The sequence below is a fragment of the Hydractinia symbiolongicarpus genome, chromosome 1 (genome assembly GCF_029227915.1).
Source record: "Hydractinia symbiolongicarpus strain clone_291-10 chromosome 1, HSymV2.1, whole genome shotgun sequence".
Classification (NCBI taxonomy): domain Eukaryota; kingdom Metazoa; phylum Cnidaria; class Hydrozoa; order Anthoathecata; family Hydractiniidae; genus Hydractinia; species Hydractinia symbiolongicarpus.
Window position 1 is genome coordinate 5,771,762 of NC_079875.1, and position 27,199 is coordinate 5,798,960.

General features: G+C 30.0%; 3 protein-coding genes across 8 annotated transcripts in view; 2 read left to right on the forward strand and 1 right to left on the reverse strand.

Moving 5' to 3' along the window:
* LOC130633709 (uncharacterized) overlaps positions 1 to 13,340 on the forward strand; it is a 51,189-nt gene extending 37,849 nt beyond the window's left edge. For 3 of the 5 annotated variants that reach the window (XM_057444570.1, XM_057444571.1, XM_057444572.1), the window contains 11 exons: positions 4 to 155; positions 569 to 865; positions 1,454 to 1,741; positions 3,108 to 3,401; positions 3,763 to 4,235; positions 4,336 to 4,442; positions 6,309 to 6,465; positions 7,117 to 7,183; positions 7,355 to 7,626; positions 7,846 to 8,014; positions 8,271 to 9,975. In XM_057444570.1, coding sequence (XP_057300553.1) covers positions 4 to 155; positions 569 to 865; positions 1,454 to 1,741; positions 3,108 to 3,401; positions 3,763 to 4,235; positions 4,336 to 4,442; positions 6,309 to 6,465; positions 7,117 to 7,183; positions 7,355 to 7,626; positions 7,846 to 8,014; positions 8,271 to 8,881 — 2,887 coding nt within the window. In that variant the 3' untranslated portion in view covers positions 8,882 to 9,975. Of the gene's footprint in view, positions 1 to 3; positions 156 to 568; positions 866 to 1,453; positions 1,742 to 3,107; positions 3,402 to 3,762; positions 4,236 to 4,335; positions 4,443 to 6,308; positions 6,466 to 7,116; positions 7,184 to 7,354; positions 7,627 to 7,845; positions 8,015 to 8,270; positions 9,976 to 12,279; positions 12,341 to 13,113; positions 13,190 to 13,276 lie in introns of those variants that run through there. The other 2 variants (XR_008982134.1, XR_008982135.1) reach the window with 2 other exon arrangements.
* LOC130633887 (uncharacterized) overlaps positions 1 to 27,199 on the reverse strand; it is a 59,587-nt gene that overhangs the window by 3,266 nt on the left and 29,122 nt on the right. The window lies entirely within an intron of this gene.
* Positions 13,114 to 27,199, forward strand: part of LOC130633755 (uncharacterized) — a 30,895-nt gene continuing 16,809 nt past the window's right edge. The window contains exons 1-11 of one of the 2 annotated variants that reach the window (XM_057444573.1): positions 13,114 to 13,624; positions 14,363 to 14,666; positions 15,183 to 15,301; positions 16,135 to 16,323; positions 17,745 to 17,882; positions 19,142 to 19,171; positions 19,694 to 19,915; positions 21,086 to 21,214; positions 25,581 to 25,622; positions 25,756 to 25,803; positions 26,730 to 26,777. In XM_057444573.1, the coding sequence (XP_057300556.1) occupies positions 13,252 to 13,624; positions 14,363 to 14,666; positions 15,183 to 15,301; positions 16,135 to 16,323; positions 17,745 to 17,882; positions 19,142 to 19,171; positions 19,694 to 19,915; positions 21,086 to 21,214; positions 25,581 to 25,622; positions 25,756 to 25,803; positions 26,730 to 26,777 (1,642 nt within the window). In that variant the 5' untranslated portion in view covers positions 13,114 to 13,251. Of the gene's footprint in view, positions 13,625 to 13,656; positions 13,893 to 14,362; positions 14,667 to 15,182; positions 15,302 to 16,134; positions 16,324 to 17,744; positions 17,883 to 19,141; positions 19,172 to 19,693; positions 19,916 to 21,085; positions 21,215 to 25,580; positions 25,623 to 25,755; positions 25,804 to 26,729; positions 26,778 to 27,199 lie in introns of those variants that run through there. The other variant, XM_057444574.1, reaches the window with a different exon arrangement.

Consider the following 27,199-nt stretch of genomic DNA (forward strand, 5'->3'; position numbering starts at 1 on the left):
TAGACGGGGCAGTATCCTGGCATCTTTCACAGCTTTTTTCTCTTTTTTTGATTCCTATCAACTGGTTTACTTGCAAGATAGTATACAGAATGAAAGCTCAATTGCAAAACTTCCTGTAGTTCTTAACAGTCCCTCATCATTTGTCACTGGATCAGGTTAGTTTGTGTTTCAGTGTTGATAAGAACTGTGTTGTATTTTATTTTTTATATTTATATATATATATATGTGTGTGTTTATATTAAATTATAAGTTACAAATTCGTAATTATCAATAAAAAAGCAGGATTGTTTAAGCTGGGGCTTTAGTTAAGAAAAAGAACATGATGGATACGAGTTTAGATCTTGGAGCTGTCTGCTTAGTCATTAAGGAATTTGCCTTGTAATTGCAAAGGTCTTGTTCAATCCTTGCTCTAACCAACTTAGGTACAAATAGCACAGGTGGGGTAATCTAATCAGTTTCAAAAGGGAATAGCCTCTTTTATGATAAATCATTCCAACTACGTACTTTATGATATGCTGACAATTTTTTCGTATCAATAGTGTTTTAAAAAAGTAATCATAACATTTAGTTCCAACTGGTCCACCATCCAACATACATGTTGTATCTACTTTTCCAACATCTTTAAATGTATCGTGGAGTGAAGTTGATATCACATTACAAAATGGAAACATTCAGGGTTACCTTTTGTTTTATCGTGAAAAGTTTAAACCTTCAGACCCGTATGAAGTGTATGGCTCTGTTGGGTATTGGGCTGAAATAACTGGATTAAAACCTGGTACAGTGTATGTCTTTAGGCTGTTAGCATTTACTGCTGCAGGTAATGGAGTGGCATCTAATCTGATGGGTGTTAAAACGATGGAAACAGGTAAATTAATATAGGTGCTTACAAGAAATGTTTTATTTATTGAGAATTGTTCTTCCTGTATGTAAATGATGACTTAGTCTTTTTTGGTAAGCGTATTTTACCAGTTTTAACTAGTTTTAACTTATGTAAGTTTTACTTTGTTTATATGTAATATATGTATCGTTAAAATTACTTCAAAGTGGAAGTTTTGTTGATCTGACAAAATTCGTTTTTAACAGTTTTACACACTATTTATTTGTTTGTTTGTTTTTAAGAATTAAATGTTGTGTGTGGCAAATTATATTTTATAACATTTTTTGGTAGATTTGCCTATCATGGTGGATATTTTTTAAAAAGTAATTGTGTTTTGTCCAAGCAAAGGAAAATGTTCGTTAACAAATTGGTAGCAATGTATAAATATATATTAAAGATTTAAACACTGTATTGTTTCTTGTTCTGTTTTTGTCATACATCACAGTGTTTCTAGAATCAGGAGAAATAAGAGTGCTAAATTTTAGTGTCAGTAAGTTTCAGTGATACATATGTGAGGGATTTGGAAGGCCAATTTGGAAATCTCTAAAAATCATGCATTAATATCTCTCTGTTCAGCTCCATCTGCACCACCGACATCTTTGACTGGTTTTGCAATTGATGCAACATCAATATATGTGCAATGGTCTGGTGTTGATATGGATGATATGAATGGCGATCCACTTGGATACAATGTGTATTTTAATGATGGATACAACACTAAAAAGGCAATTTCACCTTTCTCTCCACCGCACGTTATATTAAATGGCTTACATCCAGTCACTACATATGTTATTGATGTGTGTGCTTTCAATGCAGTTGGAGAAGGACCATGTGAAGCAACTGAAGTCACAACGAAATTGTCAGGTATTGCTTTGCTAAAATTCATATTGTATGTTAAATTTTTAAACTCAAAGGCTTTAATTTACACTACCAGGAGTAAAAAAATTAGCTGTTTTTGAAATTTATTAAGAGGGTTTAAATCCATGTGGTTTTAATTGCTCCAAATGCTTCAAAATATTTTGCAACGTTTAAAGACGTATGCTTAGGTTTCTTGCAAAATTATGAAATCAAAGTAGATTTTACTTAATCTATTCTGCAAGGTATCTAATCTAGTTTATATTTTTAACATAATTAGGTTGAGGCCCCCGTTCTTTTTAATTAATACAAATTATTTAAAATGTTTTTTTTTACTGCAAAGGTTTATCAACAAACAAAACTGGGATCAAAAAGATGTTTTTTTGGAGCAGGATAGCATTGACCACAGCAAGTTTAATCATTAATTCTGAGTGCTCTTAATGCTCCCAGTGAACTGTTCCTTTAGGAGTTTATCCAGATTTGATTCTGACTGATCCTGATTACTAAAGAAATGGTAAATAGAGCATTTGGAGCATTCAGCTCCTAATCTTGGTAAAAAAAAATCCTTAGAAATTTTTATGAAAACAGTGTAGCTTCCAGTTATTGGCCTTTAATGACAGTTAATAAAATAAAATACAAATATTTTATGGATTGGCTTCAATTCAAATAAGACTTTTTAGAGTGTATTTATTTCAGCTATTCTGAACCTACTTACCCTTCCAAACATTCCAAGTCAAATCCAAGTCAATTGTATATTCAATTGTTTATTCAAAAAAGCAAGAAAGGCTTATATCGTTGGCTAACTTTACTAAAACCATGTAGGGAGTTTGTGGGCAGGGCTATATTATTATGCATGCATCCACATTATAATATAATTATGCAGAAAATGTAAACAAATGAAAAAAAAGGTGTTAAATAAGACATGTTGTTTCTTCTATAGTATAATAAAAACCTCTTGTGAACGTCAACGATGCTAGGTATTTCTTCAAAAAACATTATTAGATTTTGCCCTCCATATTTCTATACTTTGCGCACTTGTTTACTTATCCCAAACAAATTTACTTAAACTATGCTGTTGCTATGCAAAGCCTGCATAATTTACGTGAATTATACAAATGAATTAAATTTGACAGCTTTTGAGAAGGTTGAGAGGTTAAAAAAATAGACAGAAACATGGCGTGAACTTTTCCTTCTAAACATTCTGATCAATTTGGAAAATAATTGGAAGGCCTTCTTGGAAGGTTTATAGAGCTAAAATAAATAAAAACGATTGGTTGAGCATGTTTAAAAGGCTTAAAAGCCACTAAAACAAATAACCCTTTGTTAGGTAAACTATTATTCAAATAATTAGGTACAATTTTTCTTACTGTTTTAGCCCCAAGAGTCCCTCCACTCAACCTTATGGTTTATAGAACGCTTCATAACACTTTGTGGATAAAATGGAATTCAATAAATACAAGCAGTGAGATAGTGGATGCATATCACATTCAATATTACATGATTGAGAGAGGTGGAAAGCCTTTACAGAAGGCTGAAATAAAGGAAATTGTAGTAGTACCTTCTTTTTTAACTTACAAGCTAAAATTTTTGTCCTCCAATTCGAAATACATGATCAAAGTTTCTGGTGTTAATATTATTGGGAATGGAGTTCCAGCAGTTATTGTTGGAGGTAAAATCAGTCTTTAGTGTGTGACAAGATGTTTATGCATTAAGCGTGACATTTGGATTATGCTAGAATAATTCTAACTATTAGTATGCAGTAAAATTTTGTTTGAGTAAATCAGCTGGAATAAAGTTTTGAACGTTTTACTAGGCCTAAGGTGTACAATAACTTTTAAGGTTACCCATGCTCTTTTGACACATTTGAAATAATTAGTGAAAAAGGTGCATTTCTGATAAAATATTGATAATACAAAGTATTGAAAACTAGATTTCCTTCGATAAGTTTAATTTTCTTTTTTATAAGTGAGCACCAATCTTCCAATTCGTAACATAACTTAGGTATTCAAATGAAGCTTCATTATGTTTAGAAACATGTAAATGTCCTCCTCATGTTCATGCAAACTATCTCTCAATGCCACCTTACGTTACGTACACATCTGATGATAAACTTACTGGTGTTTTTCCTAACATTATTCAAGATATGGTCACCTTTGCATGTGGATTATGTCCTCATCGGTCAAACCATCCAGGGACAATTATAGACTTATTGTTTAATGGAAAATCAGGATTTTCACGAAAGTCGAATATTGATCGAATGGTAGAAGACATTGATGAATATACAGAGTTAACTTTTCCTCTTTCTTCCAATCCATCTAAAAACGACACCTTAAATGCAAGATATGTGCCAATTATATCATACCCAGGTGCCGTTTTGATCATTAAGGATGTTGATGTTTCCACTCATGTCAAAAAAATGATCTATGAACTTCTTCACACTTGGCCAATCTTCATGTTCAACTTCTTCTTCATCATTATATCAGGGACAGTTTTATGGTTTTTAGTATGTCTTTTTAGCTTTTATTTATCATGTTTTTAGTGTTTTTTTTTAATTTTTTGCTTTTTGATTCTTTTTAGTAAAGATTTGATTGTTTATTTTAAAGGAAATATACTTCAATGAAAGTACAACTGATTTTTCAACATCAATGAAATATTTAATTGGATGGCGCCAAGCATGGTACTGGGCATACATAACTCAAACTACTTTGGGGTAAGTTGTGTTTATTTTAAAGTTCATTTCCTTTTGCCCATTTTCTTATTTCAGCACAGGGGTGAAAAACAAATAAATGTTTCTTTACAGACAGGATTTTTGAATAAATGAAATTTTTAATAGGTGAAATAATTCTTTTCGAATCTAAATACATCGAATGCACTGTAAACTAGTTTGTAGATTTCAAAATTCGAATATAAACACTCAGAATAATTCCTTAAATTTATGTAAAAACATCCAGTAGTTCAACTATAATAAACTGATATTTTGCAAGATGTGTAGTGTTAAAAAATCTCATAAAATAGAGCTACTTCAGGATGTGTGTGTTTGTGTGTGACTTTTTCAAGGAAAATGTTTTATGTACTAGTTTATGTACTTGTTGGCTAACACAGCCAAAAGTTAGCTCATTTTAGTTTGACATCGATATCTTACGGTTACTTTAAAGGAAACAAATTTTTTGGAGGTTTTTTGCAAAAAATGCATAACATATAAAAAAAAAATTCTCTTTCGAATGACAAATTTTATATTCCATGAAAATATTTGAAACACTCTTTTTTTCCTTTTGATATGTGCAAAATGAGTTTAGCATATTTTTTGTAAACACTATGCATGATATGGAATTCCCGTATAAAAATATGCATAATAATTATTTTTTAGATAATTTACTTTCACCATCGATATATAAATGAATATTGTCATATAAAAAATCATTAAAAAAATCAAAGTTAAGGAGTTTGCATACGAGCTGTCTGTTGTAACCCTGACTTCTGTTTATTAATAATTCTGAACGTGTACACGCATTTTTAGCATAAATAAAAAGTTTGCACTTCTATCATCTTTCTGCATACTAAGTTCACACATTCATAACACATACAAATATCTTTAAAAACAAATATGTCGTTAGTAAATTTTTGCATACATGCTTTTACGTTTGTGGTAAAGCTTTCTATTGTCTCATTGAAATTTTCAGTAATGGAAAGCTAAATAAATTATGCACAAAAGGTTCCTGGATTTTTTTGTAGAAATTACTGATTAGCGAATTATGACAACAGAAAGAAAAAAATATGCATTTTTTTTAATGATTATATATAATTACAAATAATGTTATTACAACGTTATTAGAAAAAAAAACCCGGGAACCTTTTTGAATTTAATTTATGCTAAATATAAAGGTGCAAAAACGAGATGTCTGCAACCACGCATTCAGAAGAAGAAACCATTTTTAAACTTACAGTAAAAAAAATATGGTGTGTGTTTATTTCATTATATTTTCTTTTTGGAAAATTAACAACTTACAAAAATAACACCATCAAATAAGTCTTTTATCAAGCATTTGGAAACAAACAAACAAAAAAAAATAAGGAAAACTAAAAAAGTATTGATAAATTATAAGGGTTTTTTCTTTTACAGTAACCTTAATTGTAATTAGTGAGTCCAGTGCAAAGCACTTATAAGTTTAAGGCCAAGTAACATTAAAACAAATAAAATAATTGATGTTATCTCCTATGTGGGTAACTAAAAGCCACCTGAGACCTACAAGTAGATTTGAACCAGTATGTAATAATTTATTAGAAAATGTTAAACTATATTCTTAAGCTTTGCATAAAAGTAATTGTTGTTGGTTTTTTGTTACAGGAACAGTTGTAGCATCATATAAAGATAGGATTACGTTATTTATTTTTGTAAACATTTTTTTCAAAATAAAAGTAGATTTTTTTACAGGCGGTTTGAACTAGTATGTAATAATTTATTAGAAAACGGTAAACTATATTTGTTGTTTTTTTTGTTACAGGAACAGTTATAGAATTCAGGCGTAAATGTCAGTATATAATCTGATAATATACATGCCAATGCTTTCTTTTTAAGATATGGAGATTTTGTTGCCAAAGGAAAAGCTTCAAGATTATTAGCTGTAATATGGATATTCATAAGCCTTGTTATGACTTCCTTATTATTGGGTGCATTGACAACTGCTTTCACAGCTGTCCAAACATCAAAAACAACATCAATATATGGCTTAAAGGTAAGATCATTTTTCTAGAAATACACAACTTTTATAAGTAACGAAATTGCTGAGGGATAAGTGAAAATTTGCTAAAAACATTTTTTAAAAGATTGATCTTGGTAACTGAGCCTAGTATAAAAAAACCTTACAAAAAACTGTGTGGTAAAATTTGTCATGTTTGTCTGCATGTTTACAAAAACTTTTGTTATTTCATGTATTCTTATTCATGTATCTTTAGCAATTTAGCACCATTTTGAACAAAATACGGTTATAAATGTGAGAAAATGGTAAAGAATGTTGAAAAAAGATTTTACGTTTTTAAACATTTTACGTTATTCTTTACATTAAGTTGAAAATTAAACTTTTGAAGAAATTTTGAGCTATATAGCTTGTTAAAACTTTTATTATTATTGTACTTAACCTATATAAAAATCGATTTGGGCAGATAAACATTGAAAATGAGAAATAACACTTTCAATTTGATGACGTCATCAAGGACCTGTTAATACACAATTTTTTGAGATTTTTTTTATCTGTTGCTTATATAGTGTAGACGTTGAAACGCTGATTTATATAGCGTCAATTTTTTTTTAAGATTTGATTACCTTCTTATATAGCTTCTTATTATTATATAGATTGTGGTATATTTTAATATTAATATTTTTTTAGGTTGCTGTTCTTTCTGGTTCATTTGAAGAACGATTGGCAATTTTGAGGAATGGTAAAATTGATAAAGGTGAGTTTTGTTGTAAGTTTTGGTATAAGAAACTTTGGAAAGGAGTTGGTTAACAAGTTTACTTTAAAGCTTCAATGGCTTGTTTATTGAAGTCATGGGAACTAGTTTATCAGCTGATAGAAATAATAATAAAAACCTTTTTATTAATTTCAATTCTTATTATATTTTTAGGTAGTAAATATACAAGAGTAGCCGAGTTAGCAAAAGCACTAAAATCCGAAAAAGTTGAAGGTATTCTTGTCGACGCATACACAGCAGGGTATTACAAGGATGAATTAAATGATCCTGCTTTTATTGCAGCCAGCTTGATTGAGTATCCCAGAACATTTGGTGTTGTCTTGAGTGGCTCTCTTGCAAATGTAAAGAAAAATGTTGCAGATTATGTTAATTCAAACCAAGGAAGAATACTTGACATTTTAGAGAATTTCACTGAGAAGATGGAGGTGTAAAACATAAACCTTTATTATTATTTTTTAATTATTATTGAAATGATCCAAACATTACTTAGAACAAAGTTTTATTATCATGTTAAAAAGTTTTTTTATATCTTTAACATTGCACTTTGTTACATATCCAAATTAATTTTTAAGCAGTCGTTAAAAGCATATAGTTGATGCACCTTAGTTGTTCTAAATTTTTTTTAACTTGATTTTGAAATTTAGCCTAAAGAACCGGGAGAAGAAAAATCTGTGTTTGATCCATCATCTGAATCATTAAGAAGCATGTTGAAAATACTTGCTGTCTTGTTATTGCTTTTCTGCATTTTTGGCTATGCAATATGGTGGATTTGCTGTGTGAAGAAAAAGTCTGTTGTTGTAAAGCCAGATAATGGTAAGTCTTTTTGTACATATAATTTGATCTAGACAGTTTTGTTAAAGTCAAAATATTATAATTTTGCTAACGTCAGCATGAATTCCTTGTCTTTGCTACCCTTTCATGTATTTTTATCATATTTCTTGTTTAGTAAAATTGATCACAAAGTTATAACATATATACTGAAAAACAAAGATTATTTATTATTAATGCTTTTGGACTTTAGAAAAAGATTTATACCTTCCACTCTTTTGTGATTATTCTTTAATTATAGTGGAGCCACCTAGAACAGAAAACATTGCTGCTGTTCAAAAACTGATAGATGAATTTCACACAGACTTTAGTTCTAAAATTACCAAATTATCAGAACGTATCGATACAGAAAGACTTAAACTCTTCAAGGATCGTGGATCCAGCAGCTTAAGAAACCACAAAAAACATAATTCACGTTATTCCAGATTGTCGCGAAATTCTCGAAGCACACCATCTTCATTTGTTTTCCTTAAAGGTAATGATCAGCCATTGACAAGTATTCAAACAGTTAGTGTACAAGATATTGAAGATGTGTCGCATGATATAGAGGGCCTTCCACAGCATATTGAAGATATGTCGCAAAATATTGAAGACATTCCACAAGACATTGCAAATGTCCCACAAGACATAGCAGACAGTCTACAAAATATTGAAGACATCCCACAAAATATTGAAGACATCCCACAAAACATTGAATACATCCCACAAAACATTGAAGACATCCCACAAAATATTGAAGACATCCCACAAAATATCGAAGACGTCTTACAAGATATTGATATCTCCAAAGATATAAAAGAAACACCAAACACAATTAAAAGAGAAGACAATTTTGAACAAACTGAAGTGTAATTCATGCTATGTAATGTGAGTACTAATGGCTGATCTAAATGTGTCTTGATGTAATGGAAATTAATAACTGTATATAAACTTACAGAGTGATTTATAAAAATAATATAGATTTAAAACGTAAAAAATATATTAAGTAAATAATAATGTTATTATCTATTGTTAGCTTTATGCATCTTTTGCACTGAATTATATACTTTTAAAATAAATTTTAAAAATTGACTAAACAAATATACACTTCTTAAAAATTAAAACATAAAATCGTAAAGAAAAGTAAATGTCAAAAAATGCTTATTTGAACTTAGAAACTTAATTCCATGCCCACTGGTTTATTTTAATGTTCGTACATCAACCTCTTTTAAATGGGTTTATGCACTTTCTCTCAGAATTGATCTACTAAACAAAATCCCCTTCGGGATAAAATCCATGTTTTAAATATAACCTAAAGTAAAATTTATTGATAATAAAATAAACACCTGCATTATTTAATTGTTAATTTACCACCTGTTAAATTTCACAGAGGACATATTTTGAAATGTTGATGTTGAAAAGTAAAGTTGAAGATCTGTTCATACCACTTCTCAGAGAGATAGGTTACTTTTGTTAAAACTTATTATTAACATGTCTGATGGCAGATCTCTTGTTTTTCGCAGAAGAAAAAAACGGATGCTCAGAATGATCTTAATTAAGGCCATTGTGTATTTAATGTCTACTCAAATTTGTGGCTTCATTTTTAAGAAATAGGAATTTCAAATACTGTACTGTATCCTTATTATCAAATGGTTACTTTTGATTCGGTGTGGTAATTAATATTATAGATTAATTAATATTATATTATAGAAAACACATTTCTATTTTAAAATTCAATGTTGATTTTTAGAATTTTTGGAACAGTCTTTGTTTATTTCCTAAATCAGAAAAGGATATGATAAAACATTTTTTTAAAAGCAACAAATCTCAAATCTTCCGCTACCTCTTCGTTAAGGCACAAAAGTTTTACTTAAAGCACATGACACGTTCTGCATAACGTGGACATAAATACTTTGTATATGTATAAATTGCATTATATATCTTTGTAAATACAATATCTCGAATATAAGAGCAATGCAGGAATAATAGAGTGAATGCAGTTTGTTATAATTTCTTAAACTTCCTCTGTAGTAGCTGTGTTTTTTATGTTGATTTCCAATAAAATTTGATGTGTGGCTGTCATACTACAATCTGACAACACATTGGAAAGACTTGTCGTGCAATATTTTTTGGTTGCAAGAAAATGTCGTAGAGATGAAAACATTAATGCTGTACGACACATTTTTTTTGATTTGGAGACTACTTGCATATCTTTCAATTTGATCATAGGTTTGGTTTAAAAAATTCTATTCAATAGAAGTAATTATTATATTATTCTTCTTGAAAAACAGGAAATATATACTGTTACATGAAATTTGCATCAGTGTCATCTAAATCTAGAAATTGAAAACTCTACAAAAACAATATTCTATTGATTTTATGGAGCATACCGCATTTGTTAATAAACAATAAAATACTTTATCATCAACATCAAAGAGATGTCAAAAACTTATGGAAAAAAATTCAAAAGTATATTTTTATCTATATTCCTCTTTCTTGTTTACGCAACTTTTTTCAATTTGAGGAAAAAGACTTGTTGTTTCAATATTTTTTTACCTTTTGTCATACTTTAACCTACAACCTTTAAAATATATGTAATCTTGTAATACCGTTAAAAAATAAATGAGTTTTAATAGATACAAGATCTAGGATGTCCTCTTCCTAATTTAAAAAATTAAGAGGTTTAATAACACCAACTAAATATGTTTAACTTAAATGTTTTAATATTTTAAAATGTGTTATTCAGCTAAAGATTCGAAACTCTTTCCCTAAAAACGCTTTCACAAGGGTGGCCGCAAGTCAAAGAAATCTCAAAGTCATGAAAAAAGTTGTACAATTTCTTTTGGTCTGAAAAACGTTGTTATGGTAAGACATGTTGTATACAAAAAACACAATTCTAAACATAATGATTTACCAGGAGTTTGTGCACTTGAGAAAAATAAATAGATCCTAATGATAATTATCTTGCAGCAAGAAAGGTTGTGAAATGATATGATATGAATACCAGTATAAATTGTGTAACTTACCAACATAATGAGAAAAAAATTGTGTCAGTAAAGTGCTAAAGATTAGCCTTTTCACTTCACATTGGAACAATTGCTTATTCGAATGCCAAAGTGTCAAGTAATTTGATAGAGGTTGAAGATTTTTTCATTTTATTACAAAAAATCAATGGTTGTTAATATTTTGTAAAATCGTATATACGTTTTGCCAAGCATCCTAAAAACTATTATTTATTAAGGTTCCAGTTTAACCCTTTTAATCTGGTATATATAAGTCACGATGCCTGTAGGACATATATATATATATACGTTACAGTTACATTTTCAGGTATTTATATCTTAAGTTTCAAGATCAAAGCAGGGTTCTTTTCAATGCACAACATTAGGCACTATTTTAGGTTGTTTCCAGTTAGTTGACTTTAAACTTATAAGTGCAATGCAATTTACTTACTAATTTTAAAGGACCTAATAAATAAAGCCAATAAATGTTCTACGTCTGCAAAATCTATTACATATTAGTAAAATCGAAAGTTTGTTTTGATGAGGAAGCAAAAACAACACAAGGGACTTTATTGGGCTTCATACTATTACCTTTAAGAGGGTAATAGTATAGTAAGGTAATAAAGATTCTAAAGTCAGTTTTGTTTCCTTGACTGGCCTTAATGTGCGATAATCTTGTATGTTTCTACACAAAATTTCAAAGAACATGACTACCCAACTAGTTCAAAAATGTTTAAGTTTATTTCATCAGAAGGCTTGAAGAAGCCAATTGCGTATATTGAATAGATTATGAACGTCTATTGCAAGTACGGAACTTTCATGTTGTATTTAATTATAGTAGGTTGTCCACTGTGATATTTCAGATGATTGTAGATCTTGTTTGCTTGTAATTTTAATTGCCTGGCTTAAAGTAAAAGTTTAATAACCCATTTTGTAGTCCCTTTAATAATATTAATAACATCAATCTTTGTAATGACGTAATTTTTAAATAGCTGATTAACAAAGAACTTTTTGTAGTTCCAGTCTGGAAACTTAAATTTTGATCTGGTTTGATTTTTTCAATCACAGACACAGTTGCACACTATTGAAAGAGAATATGCAGAAAGTTCACTTAAAAAAAAAAAATTGATTTTGTCTTAAATATGTAAAGAGGTTGAAGAACATACTTTATATGTAATTTTTGAGCTATCAAAAATCTGCAAGCATTTTTTGCTCTTTTTATTAATTGAATGTAAAATTGCTGGTCAAATCCATTCAATCTATGTTTAGTGTATGTTTTACGAGTACAGCAACAAAATGAATTCATGAAAACAGTACAATGATCGAAACTGTAAGTTTTCAAAATATTTATTTGTTGCTATGGTTACAGTAAAATAAAGAAACATTCAGTTTTAGTTTGTGGTTATCCTTGTATTAAAATTCCAACTTAAAAACTCATGACCTGAGGAAAAAATATATTATCCAATTTATCAGAATTTTACTGTTTCGAAACAGGATCAAGTAACAAGTGAATTGTTTAATTTAAATTTTTAAATTCCCATAAAAAGTGGCTATGTAAATTTAGTTTTTTTTGTTAAGTTAACTTGACTAAATTCACACTTTGAAACATTGACGAAAGTCAAGTAAACAATGTTAATATTATTTAAAGGAGAAATGTGTTTTGTAATGTACTTTTAAAGAAAGTTTATTCTTTTCACTTAATGGTTTTTGCTTTACTGAGAGTTATAATTTTGTACAGAATAGTTGACCTCTGAGAAAATAAAGTTACCCCATTCAGAAGTAGATAATGCATATTAATTGTTAAAGTAATAGAGTTTACATAATATGCATTTTCTTCGCATGAAGATATATACAAACTGTGAATATGATGTAATAATTTTCGTTAAATTCAGATTATTTATTTATTCATTTAATTCCTCCGAAAAAGTCATAAATCTTAAATGACAAAAAAGTAAAAAAGTTTTTTAAAAAAATTGTTAAATTTTTTTTTCATTTGTTTTTTGATTGATGATTTTTTTGTGTGTCTTGTGTGTCTTGTGTGATCACCTTTAACTTTTTATCAAATCTGAATTATAATTACGTATTTGATTGTTTTTTGTTTAGATGAAGACATTTAAACTCAATAAAAAATTGGGTTTTTTCTTGCTTTTGTTAAACCTGATAACCATTGTAGCAAAAGGTGAACTTCTGTTATTTATCTTACCAACTAGAAACTTACCATGTTGATATCGTCTCCTTGACATGCATGTAATACAATTTTTTTTAGGTTCTGTACAAGAGTATGGTTGGCATTTAATTGAGGAGAATTGGTACTTCTATGTCGAATCACCACTTTCCTGGAGCAATGCCTCTTCTTTGTGCGCACTGCTAAATTCTCAACTGGTAGTGTATGAGACAGTGAATGAAAAGGATACAGTGGTTGAGAAATTTGTTGACAAAACAGATTTTTGGGTTGGTGTAGATGGTAATTGGCAGTGGCTTGATAGAATTTTTGTTGATGGACCTACTTTAAATAGTGATTTCATGCAATGTGGATATATGTCTATCACAAGAAAAGCTACATATGCCGAATCTTGCTTTACGGAGAAGAATTTCATGTGTAAAAAAAAATCAGGTTATACTTATTGTCTTAATTGGGGTCATGGCCTGTCTAATATCTATGTAATGCCCAAATTTTTTTCACATGGTGATAAACAGAAATGGTAAATCTTCTACATACTAAACAGGTACTGATGGGGTATCTCTTCTTAAATTAGCATCTATACTTTCATCTAATAAACGCTGGAGGAAGAAGGGAGGGAGTTGGGTCTTTCTTACGATCTTTTGGAAATGCTGCAAGGAGCTAGTTGGAAGAGTCTTTTTTGGTGGAATATTTTTATTTAGTAAGTGCTTGCACTAAATGCTGCTTATAGGACTTCAGTTTTTTTTCATAATCTCTTTTCATAATCTTTGTTTTCATGTTCTGTTTTTTACTTTTCGCTTTTCACAATCTGCTTTTCTTAGCCTCCTTCTCACAATATACTTTTTTACGATCTGCTTTTCTCAATCTGTTTCTTTACGATCTATTTTTTACGATCTGCTTTTCTCAATCTGTTTCTTTACGATCTATTTTTTACGATCTGCTTTTTATTGAACGGTATTTTACTTTATTTTAACTTAGTAGTAAATTGATTTGTTTGAAAGACTATATGAATTCTCCTAATTGGATAGCTATTGTTGATAGCCTAATTCCCTTTCCATGCACATGCTGTAAAATATACAAAAAATTATAATTTTTTTTTGTATATTTTTATCAGTCCAACCAAATAATTAATGTATGCAACATTATTTGAACATCAGTTTTTAACCTTAGATACCCTTTACGTTGATGTTATGGAGAAAGCAAATTGGCAGATTAGGGGAGGTTTAAAATACAAAGCCATACCCTATCCAATGACATGGACATACAGCAGGGTTATTTGTGGTGCAATGGGTGCAGATCTTTCGGTGATCAGGTCTCCGTGTGAAAATAACTTCATTAATTCACTACTCAAATTTCAAGAAGCATGGATTGGACTTCATCGCTCTGTAATTAATAATCACACTTTAAAGCAGGTTGATGGTGAAAGATCTAGAAATTTTAGTAATTATCTCAGTACGGTTGACCAAACACAAAGGTATTGCATTTTGTAGTTTAGTATATTGGGCTCAATAGTTTATTAAAATAAAAGTTGTTTTTATTGATAAAAAAATTGCTACAGGTTTGATTGAATATCTCATTAAAAATATTATAGAAAAGACAAAGGAAAATTGCTAACCAGCACTTAAAAGCAATACATATCAGAGCAAATTGTGCCTGGTTTATTGCTTATCTATTGTGGAGCAGTTTAGCAGGGTTAATACGCTAATACTTCTTAATTCTCCTCCAAAAGCAGCAGTAGTTCAGAACTTTAAATCTCCTTAAATTGCTTATTTTATTCAAGCTTCAGGAACTTTTGGCATTCGCCAGAGTTCGGGTATTTTACCATACTTCTAAATTCTTTTGTAAAATATCTTGGCAACTTTAATTTTTTCAAAAATTGATTAATGATTCTTTTTAAATTTTACTTTAAAGAATGACAAGCGTGTTTAGATACGCATTGCTGTGATTTAGTTTTGCAAACTGGTGTTTTGTTTTCTTGTGCGTTTTTTAGGGATAACAAGACCAACTATATTTCTTACATGGGTGCCAATGGCAAGTGGTTGGAAGAAAAAATAAACAGCGATAATGCAAATTTAATTAAAAAACCTTTTGTTTGTCAAAATGTAGCTGGTAAGAATGTTCAAAACATAGATAGCATTTCTTTAATAAAGGGTTTGTATAATTCGTGAAACTATGACAAAAGGAATTAAAAATTATCGAAAAAAACATTATCAAGAGGTAACATTCTTCCTAATACGAACCTTGGTATGCTCTGTCATATTTATTTTTGTTTTTTATTTTATTTAAAGAAATTATAAAGCCAAAGTAATTTAATTTGCTGTTTTAACCGTTATTGACTGCCACGGAGGGTTTACTATACTCTACTTCAAGTGTTGTTTAAAAATATGAATTTAAAAATGTGAGTCTTTAAAAAGAAAAAGTTTGTTGCATCTGACTGAAGATGATAAAAAGCAATCTTGCCAGAAAACAAAAGTTGAAGATGTAGACTGAAAAAAATATGTAGAAAGTAAAATTAAAAAAGGTTATACTTTGCTAAATATGTACAGGTCTACAGATTAAAAAAGGTCTCATACTCTTCAATTTAATAGAAATTTTTCTTACTATCAATCTGTTGCAACTATTTAACATCGCTTTTTGGTATCAACAACAACAAAAGTGCCTTCTGATGTCTTTTAATTTGAATTCAAAATAATAGTGTGTTTGTGTTACATATCTGAAAAAATGAACACAAAATATATTTAAAATTCAAAGAAAATTGCATGAGGGCATTTTCAAAGATGGTTTTATTAAAGGATTGGACTTATTCGAAGATAGGACTTATTCAGGCATGGGACTTATTCGAAAATGGGACTAATTCAAAGATAAGACTTATTTAAAAAAGAAACTTATTAAAAAATGTTTTTTGTATTTTTTAAAGTTTACTTTCTTTTTTTTTAATTTAGAACTTTTTTTGGAGCTACCAGGTGCATCGTGGAGTGCAAGTAATAGAATATGCTCTAATAGAGGCATGCAACTCCTTACTATAAAAAGCAAGGAAAAAGCCAAATACATTGAGGAAATGTATGCTCCAAAGACATTTTGGCTAGGGTTACAATATTCACTAAATGCAGAAAATTACCAATGGCTTGACGGTAAGTTAAAGTAATCAAGTCTGCTGGAATATTAAAATTTTATATAACCTAACTTACTTTTAATCTAAGTAGGCAGGTCAATAACATGTAACGTCAGCAATATGTACTAACGTGAAAATAATTGATTAGAAAGACTGTGATCTAGGATTATTATAACAAAGAAGATGTATTATAAACCTACTTAAACTACTTTTTAAATCCACCCGGTACGAGTGAGATTCTATAAAATGACCTGTGTCTGTCTGTCCGAGCATCTGTCCGTTACAAGGTTTTCACAGGAATTTTTTCTGATTTTTGCACAATGATAGCGAAAATTTAGACCCTCAAATGTAACAAAGTCAGCTCCAAAAATGGCAGTTTTATGCGCAAAATTAGCCAAAACAGTTTAATAGTGTTGACAGCATTTATCGGGATTGTATCATTATTATTGGTTACACAAAATCAGCCAAAACAATTGGAAAAAATAAAGTGTTTAGGGCATTTCTCAGGATTGTCAAAACAATCCAAAAATGTCAACATGCCCTAAGATAATACCAGTTTTTGGTCCGGTCCAGGTAGGTTCATTGAAATTTCGCTTGTTTAACTATTTGTCAACTTAAACTCATTTTCACTGCCTCTGTTTTTAGTTGTCTCTTAAGATTGGAAGGGAACGCATGGATTTCTCTCTTCCTGTTTGTTTGTGTGTCAAAATGGTAGAGAAGTTTTGTTATCTCCTTTAAATCTTGACGCTAGGCTGGCAAAAAAAACGGGGTTGAATTACTAGAAATCTGTATTTCATATGGCATTTTGAATATAAACCTATATCACATTTCCTTTAAAAGTACAATATTAAGTTCTAATTTTTGCAAGACATTGTGAGTAGTGGTAGTTATTTATGTGGGGTTTTTTAATCCTTTTTCTGCTTTTCGGTCACACACGATCCGTACGTCATAGCTTTTCCGCTCCTTTTTTTATTTTATTTTTTTGCACAAAGTTACTTATTAATAAATGCTCGAAAACAACATTTTCGGATTATTTTGAAAAATGTTATAATAGCACTATTTTGGACAAAAAACCCACAATGGAGCCCAAGAATATATGGTTTTTGAGTTATTCTTAAAAAATTCATTAATAAAATGTGTAATATTTAAAAAAGGATTTTGTCCTCTTATATTTAGTTTTATTCATAATTTTTATGTTTTTGTAAGTTCGGGTTAATATTTTATTATGTTTTTTAGCTATGCATAAATCTTGGTGGTCAAAATCAAGCTAGCTGTATTCATTCTGTCCTGTTAGGATTTTTTTTCAGTTTGGTATCAGTGATATATATTCTAGCTAATATTGTTGTGTTTTTTGCGCTATTTACAAGTGAAATTTATAGCCATATACAAATTATGTTACTTAATGTTTGTTTATTTTATTACAATTTTTTTTATTTCTAGGAACTGATCTTTCATCAACATATTCTGGTCTTAAGGAAATTAAAATTAAACAATGTGTTCAACTAAAAAATTCAGATAAATGGGAGGAAAGTAAATGTGATGCAATTGCTGATGTGAATCTGTGTGAATTCACTCCAGGTATATGTTCTCTAAAAAGAAATATTTTTTTTACAGTTTGCAAATATCAATTTTATATGCATCAGTTATCTATCATGTCTTAAAAACAGAAGTGAGAAGTTATTTTTTCAATACTTTTCCCAGGAGCAAAACCAAAATGGGTAAAAAAAATGTCTTCGTGGGTTGGCTGTCAGTTAATATAATGGTATTTTTGCAATAGGTAAAGCGAGAACACATTTGCTTTATTTCTTTTAAAACGAACCTTTAGACATAAGTATGGTTTTAAATATGGTTTTACTGGTTTGTATGTCCAAAAAAACTGGTTGTATTGCTGGTTGTAAAGTGTAATTTTTACTATTATCATCTAAGCTTATCAAAATCTGTTCTGTAATTATGTTCAATCAAAACAATCTTAAGTAGTTATGGTGACTTAGTTGGGTTTTAGGAAGAAATCTCAGTTTGTTTACATGTTCAGCTAATTCAGTCTATTAACATATTTGATCATTCTCATAACAATCTCTTTGATATGGTGACTTTTTACTAATATATTGAACCAAACTTGACCCTAACAACTTCACATCAATTTTAATAAAATTTATTTTTTTTTCTACAAGAGTGTTGTGCGAAAATACTGTATTTCCATTTTGTCAAAATTTGCCGATTAGGTCCATAGTAAATTCAAATTGTTTGACCTTCTAGCAAACTAAATTGTTGCAACCCACAATGCTAATCAATTCTCTTAGAAATTAAAAACAACCAATCGACACAGTGCTTTCCTGTTTTTCTAATCTAGAAGATTAGAATATCCGAAAAAACGCAACCAATCTTGACTAATACGGTTGGATTTTAGTAAGATTTGGATTTTGCTAGTTTAGCAGTATTAGAAAAAAAATATTGTAAAATTCGGAAAATATCAGAGGCAAATCAGTGATATTCAGCAAACACACTAAATGGATTTTGGGCCCAATTATTGCTCGAGTTTTTGATTCACAGAATTTAATCTATGCAAGAAATCTTACTTTAGTCAATCACCAAATTAAATTGTTGACAAATTTTCACCTAAAATTTGAATTATGCATTTTAAAACTGTTTTTATACAACAAATTCTAAGTCCTTTTAAAGAGAATTTCCAGGGAACGCTTGTGGGAACTCTGGTATAATTTTTTTTTGTAGTTAAAATTTAAAAATATATTTAAACGCTATGTAGTCCTTTAAAAATTAGGGCGAAAATAAGTCAATGCTCTTTAATAAAAGTTTTCTAATGTTGATGTTACGTTTAGATCCATGGAAAGACGATCCTTCAAACACAGGTATAATAAGTTTAGTTTATTTAGGAATAGGGATTTTAAGGAATTTTAAAATTATTGTTAAAAAATGTCAGGACAATGTCTAATTTTCAATGATTGATCAGAACTATTTCAGAGTTCAAATCTGTTCCTAAAATTTTTTTACAATTTATTTATCACTATGCTTGTATTAAATTTACATTTTTCAACATAAATCAACGTTCCCATACAATAATATTTCCTGGTCTAAGATATTTTATTTTATTTTGTATTTTTAATTTCTGCTATGGTAACATGAAAGCAGTAGTGACTTAGTGGTAGATCAGGATTCCGGATTTAAATGCTGCTCAATGGTTAGCCTGTTGGTTAAAACAATAACCTCTCCTGACATACTGATAATAGCTTAATCCTTACGAGAATGAATTCAGCCATGCTTTGCGAGATGGGGAGATTTCACTTTAAAAAGGGAAAAATGGTCCCTCTCCTTGTAGTCTGGCTACTGTACTGTAACTGGTCTGTTATTAATAGCTGTTTAAACTTTTGCAGGTGGTAATTGTGAATTGGTGATGAGTCATCGATGCTTTATGAAAATTAATTCAAGTATGTCATGGGATAATGCAAAAAGTACCTGTCAGAAAAGGGATTCACATTTAGCTTCTATTTTAAGTGAAGAAGAGAATAATGCAATTTACGTAATGTATGGTAGAACAGATTACTGGCTGGGTGGAATTTACAGTTCAAAACATTCTGAATATATCTGGGTGGACGGTGAGTTATTGCTTCAGTTATTTTGTTCTTTGTCAATTTATTGTGGCAATTATGTATTTGGAGTAACAGAATTACCAAAACCATAATGGATTTCACTTAATTTGTTCACAATTTAAAATTAAATTAAGCTTTTTTAATAACTAATTTTGTGTTTTTGGAAATGTAAATAATTTAATAACTTCTCCTGGATCAGAATCCTGCAACATAAATATAACGTTTTTACTGTCTTATGTTTGTGCGTAAAGCGTGTAAACTGCCTCTCAACCAACTTATTTTTATTCACTGCTCTGCTTTACCTTCAATGACTTGTCAAGAAAAAATAAACGGCAGCGAGAGCGTTAAAGGGGAACTCAATACAATTTATTTTTGATGCAGCAACAGCATTTTGTTTAGGATACTAAATTATAATAATGAACATCACGTCAATGTGTGCAAAAAATAACAAACAAATATACTGAAGACCTTTTTTAAATTGGAACGTTTTTACACTGGTCTTTGCTAGACTTATCAACATGCGATTGTTAAAAAATGCTGATGGAAATAGGCTTTTTTCAGCAAGAGAAATTTAAAAAAACATTGGTCTTAGAGGATTCGTTTTTGGTTATAGTTATTGTATTAAAAGAACTTCAAGGTGTTTCAATAAATATTCTTGTAAAACAACAAAACGCTGAAAAAACTTTGTATACTATTCCAAAGATTTTTGGAAAGTACGTAGCCTAAAGGTTGATTTGTGCTTCACTTTATTCTACTGTATTAACAATATTAAACTGAAAAAGTTAAGTTCTTTTATCAAACAGGCCCTTAAGACATCGTTTAGGGCGATTTAAATACCTAAAAATCTTTTTCCAATTAGGGCTGATAATTAATCATGATTGTGATTATCCTAGCTCTCGTCCAACTCTCATCCTTCGGCGGATTAGGTTGCTAATTTTCACAAATTTTAATTGTCAATTTTTTTTTCCTCACTGCTTGTGTATGAATCTCTCTACCACGTAGTTGGTTTCTTTTCGAATGTATTCTCTAGGCTTTTAAGTGTAATGTCAAACGTCATCTTCCTCTTTATTTAGCTTTCTGCCTAGTAGCGGCTTTGGCCTTGCAGGAACCTATGTAAAACAAAAAAATCGTAAATGTACTGCACATGTACATAGTTGTTTCAAAATGTTTTTTTAGGAAATGATTTTATTTACAAGAACTATCACACAGAAGCATTTACAGAATGTGTCTACATGCATAAAGACAAATGGGAGACAGGCGATTGTTTAAGGCTGATGCCCTTTCTTTGTGTCAAATCGTTGCGAGGTAAGATACAGACTAGAAAAAATGAAGAAAACAAAATGGAATCAATCTTGTAGTTCTGATACAGTTTTGTACTTAAGGTTGTAATGCTTGATCTTGTGTAGTCTCTTTGATATATTAACTCTAACTTTTCTCAAAACATCTTTGGTAGTGATATAATAATGCCAGCTTTTATAGTAAAATTACATACGAAAGGTATTTTTATAAAAGGATTTAAAGTTTTGTTTCAATTTGGAAGTTTTTAAATTAGAGGTTTGAACTATGGAAAGGAAAAAACAAAAACCTTCTTAACGCTGCATACAACACCCCAAGAGGAAATTTTTTTTTTCTTTATGAATCTCTGTTGAGCTGGCAGAATTTAAAATGGGATCCTTTTTGCTGCTCTATTTACTACCATGACTATTGAAGTACGAAGCATTAGAGAAATAATAAGTATTAAAAACAGAAGTTCCATGTTGCAGTACGGAAACCTATTATTTTTACAAGCTCGTGAGCTTGTATTAAAACGCAAATGTGTGAATTGAAATTTTTGCCTCTCTGAGCACCGAAACGGGAGTATTAAGTACATCGATTTTACAAAGTTTGGTTAAAATGTAAGCAAAAGGCAAATTATACTGTAAATAATGACGAGAATGGAATTCTTTTCGCTACGCTAATGACACGCCAACTGAACGTAAATTTTCCGATTTTTGTTTTCCGATTTTGTCTCCGCGCCATAAGTGCACAGGATTCTTTTTAACGAAGTTTGCTATAACTACTATTTCCTCTTTAACTATTTCCTTTTTCGAACGATCTAAGTGATTCTCTTATACCCCGTTCTTTTTTTCTTTTTTTTTTTTTTGGGGGGGGGGGGGGGGGTGGTTTTACAAATTTAGTTGGGGCTTGTGTTCTTTCTTCTTTCTTTCAGTCAGTTTACCTAGACTGACCCATTGGAAATCGGAGGAATTTTCTGTTTAAGAAGATCTTGCAAATCAATTTTTAAAAGTAACTGCTTAGTGTTTAAAACAAATTTATTGCCTATCTGAATAGCAAATGTCTTGTCTAACTTCGTAACAGAAATAACAATGTGATAGACAGCTTATACGTCTTGTTTATAAATAAATCATTTCTTCTTCTTATCATTATTTTGTGTTCAGTCGATTTCACCAATACCAAATACAATGGTAGCTTGTTTACAATGCTTGTTTGGGTTTAAGTACAGCTAGAATTTTTATTGTTAATAAGATTTTTAACTAGCTAAAATAAGTGAAAAGGGTTGTGTGTATTAATGTTTCATAAAAACATTGTTCACAAGAAAAACTACATTATTTGCGAACGTTTCGGGTGTTTCACACACCCATTTTCAAGCAATCAAAAACGTACAAAGTTCTCCTAAATATATGCAAGTTTAACACCCGAAACGTCGCAAATAATGTAGTTTTTGTTGTTGTCAATTTACTAGCGCGATGATTGTTTACAAGGTTGAACTCGTGTACTTAACCTGAATAATCTTTTTCATATGTTGCTTTGCTAGTTGTTGAAAATAATAAAACCAAAACATTTCGTATTTTCAGTTAGTTTAGTCCCAGCATACATTTCTTTGTTTACACTAAACTTTCCTGCATCCGCTAAAATGTCTGATTTTCGGTTTACGGTAATTGTTTTCTCAAAGCGGCTGATATAAAGTGAAATCGTTTTTGAAAACTACTCTAGTGTAATAATTATCACAGTGTAGAATCAAAAAAGTACAACAGAGAAGTACGAAAATAACTTTTTAAATACATTTATAATAGACTATAAAAGCAAAACTGAGATACTGTTTTAGTACTCAAGTGGTGAGATTTATATGGTGTGATTTTTATGTGATAAGCTGAAATGCTTATACCATTTAGGCTCAAAAGTGGGCAACTTGAAAAACAGTTATTTTTATGTCCTCCAGTTTTATTATTTTACTAGTCGTTAGCTCATGCAAGATTCCAGATGCGTGTCACATACTTCCCACATCGTTCTCTCATGTATCTTTGCCTGCCTCTTAACATGAAGTAATTAAATTCGCTTGAACGGAAGTTATTATATTGATCATAAGTGCGATAATAATCGATTAAAAAACTTTTCCTTTTGGGGACGAATTTTTTTAATTTTTGTTTCTAATCTTGTTTTTGTGAATATTAACATGTAAAACTCGTGTAAAATGTTATTGTATCTTTGACATGCGTTTCATTAAAAATTTCCAAGATTTTCAATTTAAGTAGTAATCTTGAACAGCAAAATAATTATTAACTGAGTAAGTTCCATTCTGACTGAATAGAAAAAATATTTTACGTGGCATTTTCTTCGTGATGCTGGTAAAAATAACTTATTTCTGGATGACAATTTTAAAAGAAAAAATCAAAGCATTGTATTCTATCACGTGGAAATGGTAAAGCCAATCATTCGGCAACTTTTTATTTTTCCTTATTGGTTGACCTATTTTCTTGTTGTCAAGCTTTTTATATTAAACGATGAAAGATTTTGTTTTTTAGAAAAATAAGGTTTACTTTTTTAAATGAAAAGCAGTTTCTTTTGTGATAAAACTTTAGAATCTAATTTTCTCTAAGAAACTTTGGTAAAGCAATGGCACACAATGAAATATTTTTTCAAAGAATGTTTTTAAGTGTTTCTTTAACCTATTTCTTAATCATGTATATTGCAATTTTTTGTCTACTTTTAAATTTCACAAACAATAGAAAACAAGAGAAAACCGTTTGATTTCATGTAAATAAGTCACAAAAATAGTATTATAATAAATACCCTCAAGAAAATTGCTGGGAAATACTTTGTCGTAGTCATATTTTATTTACCATATTTCTCCATGCATAAGCACTCGCACCCAGCATTGTTAAAATATTAACGAACTACTGTCAAAAATTCAGAACATAGACCTTAATTTTCTATGTTTATAAGTGGGTATTTTTTAATTTCCAAAACCAATGGGTTTTTAAACATCTTTTTTTTTCATAAAAAGTTGTTTAACTTTTCATTTTTTAAAGGTGCTTCCACTGGCAAATGACATTAGTTTTGTTCTAAACTGTATTCTGTATTAGAAAAGACTAAGTTGGCTGGTTAAACTCAGAAAAAATTATTTGTCCACATCTTTGTATTCAAAGACTTTTGTCACGCCTACCCTTAGTTTAGGAATATTTTATGAGAAAGCTATTTCTGTGTCATAGCGAAGTGTCATTTGTATTTACCTGAAGCTCCATTCACGGTGCCAAATTTAGTCCCTAAAACGTCTTGTAACGCTGTGATAGATTTTCTTAAAAAACAATGCCATAATGCTTCAGCAAAATAACTCTTCAACTTGATGTTCAACCTTTCAGATCCTCTTCTTTTTTGTATTGTTTTATTTTATATGAAAAGGTGGAATTTAATAAAATTGAATCTATTACATTGTTTTCCTTAATTTTCTGTAATTTTAAAACTTTACAGGTTTAAGTTTCTAACAAAGCATTTAAAACTTTCACATTAAGCTTTTACCCATAAAAGTAATTGCTTTAGTATCTACTTATTGCACTAAATTACTTTTTCTTGAAGTTCTGTTCTTAGAACTTGATAAGTTGTGTTTACAAGTAAAGGTACATTTTAAAAGTAAATCCATAAACATTGTTTTAAAGTTATGCATGCGTGATGAAAAAAAAAGTGAGAAACGTTTACTATAATTTGACTATAAAGTTTTTATTCCTAGAATAAGTAGGCATTGGGAAATGTTTTGTTTCTATTTTGATCAATTATGTTTGACCTAAAAGTATGGATCCCATATAGTGGGTATTTTTTATAAGATCCTGTGGCACTACGTATTGTTTGTTGAACAATCCTCATTCTTGACTTAAGCATTGTTTGTTAAGAATCTGTAAATATAGTCTGTCATTTTTATTTCACGTGTGTTTGACTTTGTTTTCATTTCTAAAAAAACCAAAACTTTTCAGATTCAACTTGCTCTTGTTGTATTCCCTTTTTTTTATGTTTTATGCTTTATTGACGCCCATGCATTAATTAATAAAAAATAGTGTCAATTAAAATCCCCTTTATATGCGAGTTGGGTTAAATCGGCTCTTGCTATTTTGCTATTTGCTGCAGGGTCACTTCTGCAATAGATAGCAAGAGCTGATTTATAATTGTTTCGACTAAGATCAGAGTTTTAGGCCTTGTCTTTAGAATACCGTTAAAAGCAAACAGAGTGGGCTATCCTTGTATATTAAATGATGCCAAATTTTTCGCAATGTTATAAAAATAAGCGGGGTGTTCGTTTAAACTGATTTTACAGTTGTTACATATGATTGCAGTTGATGAGCAATGACTAAATTGTTTAGACATTATTGTACTTTCGATTATAACAATGTTGCATATTTAGATGCGGGGTCTGGAGCAATTGAAGCATCTAAAGAAATATTAGGTGAGGAAATAGAACTTCATTGTATAACGTTTTTTAAGACACATGAAATACACAAATCATCATTATTTTTATTTTTCTAATGTTTTATAAAAGGGAAGCTGTTCTTTTGATTTTAATAATGTTGCATGTTTAGATGCAGAGGCTGCAGCACGTATATCAAGTCCAAAATCACGCATGCCAGGTTAGGAAGTAGAACTTAATTGTAGTTGATGTAAACGCAGAGATTATAACATATGATGGCAAGCCCATTTATTTAAAAACATTTTGTACGAATTTTCGGCCGCTTCCGCACACCATGATCACAAATAATTATATTTTCTAGAAGTTCATAGATTTATACAAAAAGTATAAACCGTTAACAATAAGAAATTATACGCTAGAAAAATTCTGAAGGTAGTGATGTAATAGTTCTATTGAGACAAGGTTTGTCTCGGTTGATAAGCAAGTTCTCCTTCAGAGTTAATTTAAAATCATTACTCTCACTACCTGTACTAGTAAAATTACAAAACGATGGAGTAGAAACAGGATAAGTATAAGTATAAACAGTATAAACAGTCCAGGATCATAGAAATCTATGACCCTGGACATCGGAAGGATAATAAAGACCGTTCACGGGTTTATCAGTGAGATGTGATAGTGCTCACACATTCTGCCATTAAGTGGCGAATAGTTTTGCCGTAACAGGTAACAAAACTATGATTGTATAATTGATTGTATAACGTTTTTAAAGGCAAATGAAACATTAGAATCATTATTATTTTCATTTTTCCTAATGTTGAAGCTTTTAATTCATAAAATATAACATGCATAGCTAGATTACAAGCAAGATCATTCCAAACTTTGTGCCCTGGCCATTTAATTTTAACTTATGTACGATAGATATATTTCGCATGCAAAATATGTAACAAATTAAAACCTTTAACTGATTTATTTTTACTGTTTTGGCTTGTTTGTTGTTTACTGTTCTCCAGTTCTGGCAAATATTCACCATTTTTTAGTTTGATACTGTTGTCGTGTGATCTTGTTTGTTGCAGGATCCCCATTGCTGACATAAGCGTAGCATCTACTGTAAATCCAGGTTTGAAAGTATGATTTAAACATGTTTAGATGCAGAGGCTGCAGCACGTATATCAAGTTCAAAACCACGCATGCCAGGTTAGGAAGTAGAACTTAATTGTAGTTGATGTAAACGCAGAGATTATAACATATGATGGCAAGCCCATTTATTTAAAAACATTTTGTACGAATTTTCGGCCGCTTCCGCACACCATGATCACAAATAATTATATTTTCTAGAAGTTCATTGATTTATACAAAAAGTATAAACCGTTAACAATAAGAAATTATACGCTAGAAAAATTCTGAAGGTAGTGATGTAATAGTTCTATTGAGACAAGGTTTGTCTCGGTTGATAAGCAAGTTCTCCTTCAGAGTTAATTTAAAATCATTACTCTCACTACCTGTACTAGTAAAATTACAAAACGATGGAGTAGAAACAGGATAAGTATAAGTATAAACAGTATAAACAGTCCAGGATCATAGAAATCTATGACCCTGGACATCGGAAGGATAATAAA